This window comes from Malurus melanocephalus, unplaced genomic scaffold, assembly GCF_030028575.1.
Source record: "Malurus melanocephalus ecotype Western Australia unplaced genomic scaffold, MMel_1.1 scaffold_18, whole genome shotgun sequence".
In the NCBI taxonomy this organism is placed as follows: domain Eukaryota; kingdom Metazoa; phylum Chordata; class Aves; order Passeriformes; family Maluridae; genus Malurus; species Malurus melanocephalus.
Window position 1 is genome coordinate 4,275,612 of NW_026623250.1, and position 9,375 is coordinate 4,284,986.

At 38.3% G+C, this 9,375-nt stretch overlaps 1 protein-coding gene across 1 annotated transcript; it reads right to left on the reverse strand.

Annotated features, from left to right (window-relative positions):
• Positions 1-2,999: 2,999 nt before the first annotated feature.
• Positions 3,000-8,167, reverse strand: LOC130588720 (granzyme A-like). Its single transcript, XM_057389609.1, has 5 exons — positions 8,086-8,167; positions 7,247-7,391; positions 5,384-5,522; positions 4,484-4,756; positions 3,000-3,705 (listed from the first exon to the last, which is right to left on the reverse strand). The coding sequence occupies exons 1-5, from the start codon at positions 8,141-8,143 to the stop codon at positions 3,547-3,549; spliced, it is 774 nt and encodes a 257-aa protein (XP_057245592.1). The 5' UTR covers positions 8,144-8,167; the 3' UTR covers positions 3,000-3,546.
• Between the last annotated feature and the right edge of the window lie 1,208 nt (positions 8,168-9,375).

A 9,375-nucleotide genomic window follows, 5' to 3' on the forward strand; every position in this document is an offset into this window, starting at 1 on the left:
TGGGGAACAATAAGATATTAGAGGAGTAGAACAGCAGCAGTCCATGGAAAATTATGCTGTAGTCAAAGGAACAGAAAGAGATAGACAGGRGCACAAGTTATCTGTGGAAATGAATGTGAAACCATCATGTCTTTAGTTCTCATGATTTTTAAAACCTCATCTTGTGCTGTTCATAAATCAGGTGKTTGCTAACTTCACCTCTGCAAGGTAGAGAGCACGCATTTCTTTTACCTAGTAGGAGATTGTAATGAACCTGCCGTGAAGCTGCTGGGCTCTGATGTCATCTCATGTGGTTASTTATTGTTCATTGTTGACTAGTCAAGCTGCACTGCCGAAGATGTATTTTAGCATATCTAAGAGTGAGAGAAACCACTGATTTCAATGGCCCATAATAATGAGAGAACCATATTTGTGTGACCTATGGATCTGTTATGTGACCATGTCTGAGAAGACATCTAAGTGTGCATTCCAGACTGTAACTAATTGAATGAAATCAAACATGTACWGGAGAGCTTTTGTTCTGAGTGTGCAGAGTGTGCAGCTGTTGAAAGYTGACCATTGTTCTTGCATAGCTGCCTCATTCTGCCAGTGCAGAGGTYTTAACATATAAAGTCTTGGTCAAAATTTGAAATCCTGACTTTCTCCCTGTAGAATATGTCATAGTTCTAGCTCATTGCCAGTCACATGCCTGGTATATTGCTCAGGCCCAGGCTGAGATAGAAATCAGAACCCATTTCTAATGAGTCGATTTGTTCTTCATTGGTGGTCTCCATGCACTGAAGACTGAGTCTCAAGGTGGAATTACAGAAGTTTGAGAAAAATTTAAGTTGCGTTAACACAGATCTTCATTCCTACAATCCTGTTCAAGGTGGAGCACTGTGCAACACATAGAATCCAAAACTTCAGGTAAAAAATAATTTTTGCAAGAGGAGAAGCTTCACTGCTCGTACAGTGCATGTGTCTTCTCATGTATATGAATACAACAATCATCTGGAATACAATGAAATGACAGATGAATCCATTTGTTTCCACACTTGAAAGCCCTAGTCTTGCAGATAGTGCCCTGTTCTGCCATTATATGRTCTGTCTTGATGCTACCTATATAAATGTAACATTATTTTGTGTAATGCAGTTTGTGCCTGTTATTCCMCCCAATTGCCTCATATAGCCACAGTGAGAAGAAATAGTTAAATGAAATATATAACAATGACATCAAATTGTCGTAGCCTTTCTTTTAGTTAGTGTGGGTTCCACAGTGGTGAAATGGGTTGTAAATGGCTTCATATAATACCTCTTAAGYAGAGAAACTTCCTACCTAGAGGAAAAATCAGTTCTCTCTTGCTGTTGCTTTTGTTGTTTTCCACAGGTTTACACTATGGGCAGTAGTGACAGAGGCTGAAATTTTGTTTTTATCATGGAAGAGCAATTCCACTGGCTTATTTTTCACAATTTACTAAACAACATCCATGGAAAAGCAAAAAAAAAAAAAAAAAAAAAAAAAGAAATATTTTGGGATACATCCTAAATTTTGAGGTAAAAGAAATAGGCTGCCCATTTTTCTGTTGCACATTTCTTCATGCATTGTAAACTTCTCCTTGGTCAGAACATTCCTTCTGATCTATATGATTTKCCAACCCTTGTTTAAGAATACTTCTGGAAAATGGAGAAATACTGAATTATAGGCTTTGAGAGGGAAGGGATTTTCTACAGACAAGGGTGCTGTTTATGACTTCCWAGGAAGAAATAAAATCAGAGGAAACAGTATGATGAAGTAATGCAATAAATGAAATAATGCAGCAGGATGAAAGAAAGTGAAAAAATGAGCAAAGAAATGAAACAAGACTAATGTATAGGAAGGGTGAAATAGCTCTAGGTGGGCTACAAATTTGTAAGGATATTTTTGTTTCCTGAGGGTTTTTAGAATTAGTTTTTGCCTAAGCAAGGATTTGGTAGTTTTAAGAACAGAAGAAGTCTGATTTTACTTGTTTCCTGTGTGTTTAAAGACAGAATCAAGTCACTGCTTTGGCTGTTGGTAGCAGTCAATGGGGCTAATTATCCTCTCAGTTTCACTGAACCTTATTTGGCTGAGAATCTTTCTCTCTATTTCTGCTTTGTTTTTGTTCTTGTGTGTCCCTTTGTGATCATGTTCCTGTACTTTGTGTGTTCAGCCCAAGAGTGAGAAAAAACATTTAGGAATAAGAAAAAGAATGTGGAAAGTTCTAGCTGTGTAATGATTGGTAACAAATGGAAAACAAAGGTGTTTTTCATCATCAAAACTTTCAGTAAAGATCCCTGTAGTTTAGGCCTTCTCCTTCCTCACTCTTCATTACTWCTCTATGAGAAAACTACTGTCTCTTCTTAACACGATCAGGTAAAGGCTGTTGTGTAAAAAAGTTTTAGTTTGTGTTTTCTTCTGTTGTGTTTTAAGTGGTGCTTAATTGCTCATGGTGGACAGAACAACAATTTTTAGATTAAAATCAATGCAAAATTTCTCCACCCTTTGAGTGTCCCCTGCTTTCTTGTAGCTAATGCTTACCTCCAAGTAAAAACCTCTCAAAGCAATACAAAATAAATCTAAGCCCTTTTTGGGATGCTCATGTCATCGAAAATGCCCAAGTCTGTTAACATAGAGGCAGGCAGAAATATTTTTCACCATAGCTCTATTTGCTGCTTGCCAAATGCTTGAAAAATGCTTGTTGAAGCACTTCAGAATTTCATTGCATATCTGAAACAGCAGTACTGATATGACAAAATTAGGAGTGCTTTATATTATCAACAGTGTTTTATCTGTGAACAGTGACAGCTCCTGTCATTTCTCAGGAGAATGGGTTTTCAGATGTTTTTTTAAACGTAATGCCACTTATTTTGGAGTATTTTGTAAACATTACTTGTACAGAATATTGCACAGATAGCAGATAGGTCATACAGATATCACACAGCAACTGACAGAGCTTTCCACACAAATTGATAGCCGAAAGCAGCAGATTTTTATTGCCATTTCTTTATTAAAAGCGAAGTACATAAATGGATAAAATCTAGAGGTTGCAAATACAAGAAAGTTAGAAAATTGGTACTTAATATGTCCCACAGTCAAATGCAGTTGTCACAACTTAATTTTCTGGAGCTTAGCAGTCCACTACAACAATGAAACCCAGAGCTTTGCTGCACAAAAACTAAGTTTTTTAGGTATCTGCACTTGTACCTAGCATGTCACTATCTTTCAGGGTTTTTGCAGAAGTCCCAATACAGAAGGGTACAGTGCATACTCAATGTGCAGTGAGGACACAAACAAGGATTATATTCTTGACCAGCAATACTGATCCATGTAGGGCTCAGTGCAAACATGTGCTATAGGGACSTTGGAATCCTCAGTCCCAAATACCCCCAATGACTCCATGGCTGAGAGCATAAGCTATAAATGCTGTGGTAGCAGAATTACACCAAGCAGCCAAAATACAGTGAGAGAATACCTCTTTTGCAGTATAATGAAGCTGTTTTTAAAAGCTTATTTCATTTGCACAAATCACTTGGCCCAAACCCAATCTATTAGGCTCCCCCTATGGTTTTCCTTATCCACTCGACGTATTGCTTCGTGAGTAGGGTGTAGACACCAGGGCTCTCAGGCTTGCCACATTTGTTCAGTTTCCCAAATGAAGTGATGCCTCTCATAATATTATTGCACCTTAAAGGTCCGCCAGAATCCCCCTAGAAAAAGAGAAAATATTGTCATTCAAATTAACAAAAACTAAAAAATGTTTCCTTTAAATAAAATTTTCACTAGTTACATGGAGAAAATGAAAATGTGGCCAGTGTTATAAGAGATATTTCTTTCCTCCTTGGAAGGATTTCCAAGAGCAAAACACACAAACAAAGACTTCATAGACTTCATTCTAACCTTTCAAGTCTGTGCAATAGGAAATGAATCTAGCTTTATGCTGAGGAAGTTAGTCTTTTTGAAAATAGAGAAAAATAGCTGACAACTTTCCTCATGGAAAGTGTAAGTCTCCAGAAATTGATACCTTTTTTTTGTAGCTTTTTAATGCAATATTTAAATCTTTTAAAATATCATAGTTCTTACACAGTTGTGTGCTTGACTTGGAGCCCAGTCAAAATGCTTTTTATCAGCAAAACCYCTTYCARAGTCCTCTAACATCAAAKAAGTTGTTYCACTTAGTTCAGCTGCTTGAGAATRGGCCCATAAACTGTTTTATGGAYATTTAAATATTAAATTTATTTTATTGAAGATGAGAATAGCTTTCTGCCATGTCTGGATACAACTGCAATTTCAAAAGGCTGTGAAGGTGAATGAATCCATTTAAAGTTTTGATTTTAAGCTTAGAAGAACAAGCCTTGATAAATTCACTGATATTTGATAAAATTCTGCATTGATTTGAAGACAGACAGAAATGCTAAATGTGTAATACTAGCACATTATACTTTATTTTTGTTATGCAATTTATTCAGTCATAGTAAATATACTTACATTACACGAGTCCTTTTTTCCAAGCTTAGCCCCAGCACATATCATGTTTTCTGTTATCACAGGTTTGCCATTATAATGCCCTTTATTATTGCAGGTTTCCCTGCTGATGACAGTGATATTGACCTCCATCAAGGCAGCAGGAGTCTTGTCCCGACGATTATCAGTTAGCCCCCATCCTGCTACTGTGCAAATGGTTCCTGGCTTGGGATCATCATCTGACTYAGGCAGGGGGATGGTTTTCACAGCTTTATTAAGTTTTGCTCTTCCCTGAAGCTGTATAAGATACGGAAAATAGGTATTATGGAGCAGAGTCTAACAGAGGCCCTTAACCGTTGGATCTTCCCCCTTATGGTAATAATACAAACTCTTTTTGAGATTCCTTCTTTCTTTGTGACAGTATTTATGCCATCATTGAAAGAATGAGGAAAGTAAGCATTCTTTGTCTCATGATTTCTGCTGATCTATTTGCTTTAATTTTTTTTTTTTTTTTTACTTCTCTGGCTCTCTGATTCAAAATAGCAGTAGTTTCTGATGCTGGCAAAATTGAGGATCAGGAAAATCAGACATTTTAAATTAAAATTGTTTTTCAAACAGAACATTAGGGTTTTTAATTGAATGATTTATCTCTGTGAATCTTTATTCTTTTACTGAAAAGACAGAAATTGAAATATCTTGATCAAGCTCCAGAATTTGTCTACTAGCCTTGGGAAACATTACAGGATTGTAGATTGCCTTAGTTACCAGTGCACCCACAGTTCCCCAGTCAGCATTAGCAGACTAGATTATATCATCCCAGAAAAAAATACACCAGAAAATCCCTTGGCTCATCTTCCTCACAAGAAGGAAGAAAATAGGTCAATTAGGAGATGTGTACTCCACAAGTGATATATGAGTCTGTACCTGTAGCAGCATAAGGTCATTTTCCGTGGTACGGCTGTTGTAGCATGGGAAGCGAATGTATTTTGCAATCTGAAAAGTCTGCTGCTCTTTTTCACGTTTTTTCAATGAATGAGCTCCAAGAACAACTTTGGCTTTTTCCCTGAGAGAGGACAAGGTGGTTAATGGGATTAATTTTGATGTAACTCTAAWTTTTTTGCTGTTAAATGTGGTGCTRTAATGTCCATCTGCTACAGTYYCTTTTCTTGTGCCTGAAAAACAAGAGTAATGTAGAAATATCTAAAGGATGACCGTGTTCATACAACAACTAAAAGAAAAAAACTGACTCAGTGAGTCAAAATTCATGCTTATCCCATTTTCATCTTCCCAGGAGCATAGACAGGTTTCAAGTCTGTATCTAGACCATAGACTACACTCTGGATTTTCATAGACTCTGGATCTATCTTTATTGTTTCCTTTCGGGAACTGAATGAGTGGTGGATACATCAGATTTGCTGCAGATACTTGTCTCACCAACTGTGCCTTCTGTAATTTGTGGTGAAAATTTGGGAAAATAGGTCACAGCACTGCTAGTTCAGAGATACCTTGTTTATGAAGAAATGTACTATTGCCTTGATCTAACAGATTCCAACACCATTTTCTGAATCTGTGTGTGACATGGCTCATTCCTCTTCTCTAACTTTTTCTGCAGCTTTCCATACTTAAAAGATCCTGAAGTGGTGGCAGAATTKTGCCTGCTGAGGTTTTCTGACAGAGACACTGGAAATGTTGCACTCCTTGGCCAGTCTGAGCCAGACCAGATTTGGCCAGTCTRTTATCAGACCACAGGTACAGTTTCAGGCAAACAATGCATCTTACAGCTGAATGGGAGAATATTCTTAGAGCAGATGTATATGCTGGCCCTCTAACATGTCTTAGTGTGGAAAACACAGCCATGAGAAAGTGGTCCCTCTTTTCCTTCATTTCGTGAGAGCTGTCTGTTGACTGAACCATCATTTATTTAATAATTCATTGTATTTTCTCTTAAATGCAACCTCATTTGGAAACATTCTTTACCTTATGTTAATACATAGCTTTTGGGCTCAGTGCTCTGAGTAGGTCCCATAAATCCCCCTGTCTGGACAGGGACAGGAGAGATGGATATATTTCTCTGATGTTTGCAGAGCCCAGAGATTCACTGCTCTTGGTCAGGCTGCTGACAGAGCCTGTGTGAGGTCTGGCTCAGCAGCAGCTCCAGTCCTCCCCACAAAGACAAGTAGGGGTGGGATGTGAATTTAAAACTCACTTCTTGTCTTGCTGAAGGACTCAGTAGAGCCAAATATCCATTTGTATCTTGATTTGGGCAAGAGAAGAAAGAACGGCTGGCAAGCCAACACACCAAGTAAGGCAGAGATCCCTCAATGTCCCCTGTCATCTGTTTGGAGGATTTTGCTCCTGTGTTACCCACATGCAGTCCCTTTCTGTGATGAACGGCGCGTCTTTTGCAGAATAAAATTAGAAGAATTTATTTTTCTCAGAGCAGCAATTTAGACTGGATAGTCTTCTTGTCTAGTGTACTGATTGACTGAGAAACAGGAGTAAAACTTTCCCCCAAATTCACTGCTTCAGTGTTGTTATTCTGTGCTTGCATGCAGCTACAAGATTTTAAATATCTCTGCAGAAACAGTGAAGATCAGTAAACCTATAATATTTTTTTTACTCACTATAACACATTTGCTGATAGAAACCATAAAGYGCAGTAATCAGAACATGATCATCATCATGGCCATGACAAATGCATAAAATCACTAGAGCTACCAACTCTCCTGTTTGAACAGACAYCAGATTCTCAGTAAGGACAACCTCTGAATCAGAGTAAGAACTTACACTTTACAGTGGGCAGCTGTTAATACCCAGTTTTCCTTGATTAAAGCTCCTCCACAAATAATTTGTCCTGATTTCTTGATTTGGGCCATAAAYGGTCTCGAGTGTGGTGCTACTTCACTTCCTCCAACGATATCTGCACACAAACCTAAAAAAAATAAGCCACAAGATGCAAAACTGGGATAACAAATACTGTAAGACACTCCAAATCTCCTAGAAAACACAGCTAATGTAATTAGAAAGTATACAGACATGCAARTATGTACATATGTCACAAAAATGGTCTTTGAGGCAGACTTTTAAAACTGCTCAGCAGTATTGCTTCATTATATCTCAATAATATTGAAATGAGATCAGTGGGCTGAGCTCGAGCAAAAACCCCACCAAAGTTTTGTTGCTTTGGTACAGAATTCTTTTCTTGAAGATTGCTGGTACAGTAAATCTTTAGCTTTCAATCTCAGATCTGCCACATCATAAATACTGTACCTGGAAACTGGACTCTATAGTGGAAGTCAGATTACGTGAATCTGTTTTTCAGAAAAAGGAGAAAATCAAGAAATCACTGCATCCGTGCCTTTGCAGAGAAAGATCAGATAATCATTATATTCTTTTTTCAGAACTTCTCCAAATAGCTTGGACTCTGTGCAGCTTTAATTGAGACTAYTCATTTAGAAATTAGTTTGTTTGCATGAAAGATCCAACACGCACTGACAGAGGAAAAGAGCTAATTATAAGAATTCAAATAATAATAGTGACTACTTCCTTTACATTAATGAATGTTGGCTTAACTGRAACTCTGTACATCAACACTTACCTTCAAAAGGATTAAATTGTGTACTTACCTCCATGAATTACTAAAAGAATGACAGCAGCAAAGGTGAACCAAGGGAGGAAACCCATGGTTTCTGTCTGATGTTACTCCTAATTCACTGTTTAATGTATCTCTATTTATCTATCAATCTATCCCTCTCTATATATATAAAAATGAAGAGGATGTGGTTTTTCGTTTTTTCTGTTAAGGGTGTTTGACATCTGTAACCACGACAAAGACAGAAGCCCTCCCCAACAATGTACCTTACAGCAGAAGTGTCAGTGAGAAATTGCATCATCTGTGTGAAGATGATGTGTGAAGATGTTTGGAAGGCAGCTTCTGCACCCCTTCATGTTCTTTCTGTAGCATTTGCAGAGAACGTGTGTATGAACATGTGTATGTTGGGGTGAAATACAGTGGGACTCAGATGACATGCATTTAGGCTTGATTCAGCAGTCTGTGTGCAATCATATGGTTTCATTCCAGACACCTCAGTAGCTTTTAGGTCAGACATGAATCCCAGTCCATTCCCTATTAGTGAAATACCTGTGCTGCTCAGGAGACCCTCAGGGCCAAGGAATCTGATGTTTGCTYATTTCAGTATCTGAACCTGCCTCACTGGCTTTGCACTGGCTGAGCATTCATACAGCATTGAGTATGGTTTCATGGTCTATAGCTAAATGTATAATSATATTTAAACTGTCTTAAAGGTGTTTTAGGACTAGAGCAGAAGGCCYTGGGTCTTCTGAAGATGCTGTGCCAGATTTCCCAGCCCCGTGCTCCTGTTTGGAAAATCCACAGTATCTTAAATGTCACTAAATGTTGAATTTTAGGCAACTGAATTGAATCCCAAAAMYGGMGTGKTTGGGCARTGGAACAGGCTCTCCARGGCAGTGGTCAGAGCACCAAGCCTGACAGAGCTCAGGAAGCMATTGGACARTGGTCTCAGGCWSAGGGTRTGACTCTKGGYRTGYCCTGTACAAGACCAGGAGTTGGACTCAGTGGTCYTTGTGGGYTTCTTCCAACTCMRGATATTCTWTATTTCTATKAATAAATCTTATTTAGAGCCTTGTAAAGGCACAGTTCCTCACTTGCAAATAWATACCCAAATAATAGAAATAACTTTTATCAGTATTAAATAATTTGGAGCATCAGTTATTCTATTACCTAACTAGAATATTAACTCTGTCACGCAGACTGGAGGGTCTCTTGAAGTCTTGAGTCCCACTACAGTCAACCTGCAGAAAGGACCCCCACTATGGTGAGCCTGCAGAAAGCTTTGGAGTAGCAGCTGTGTGACATCTTGAGCTCAGTTGGCCCA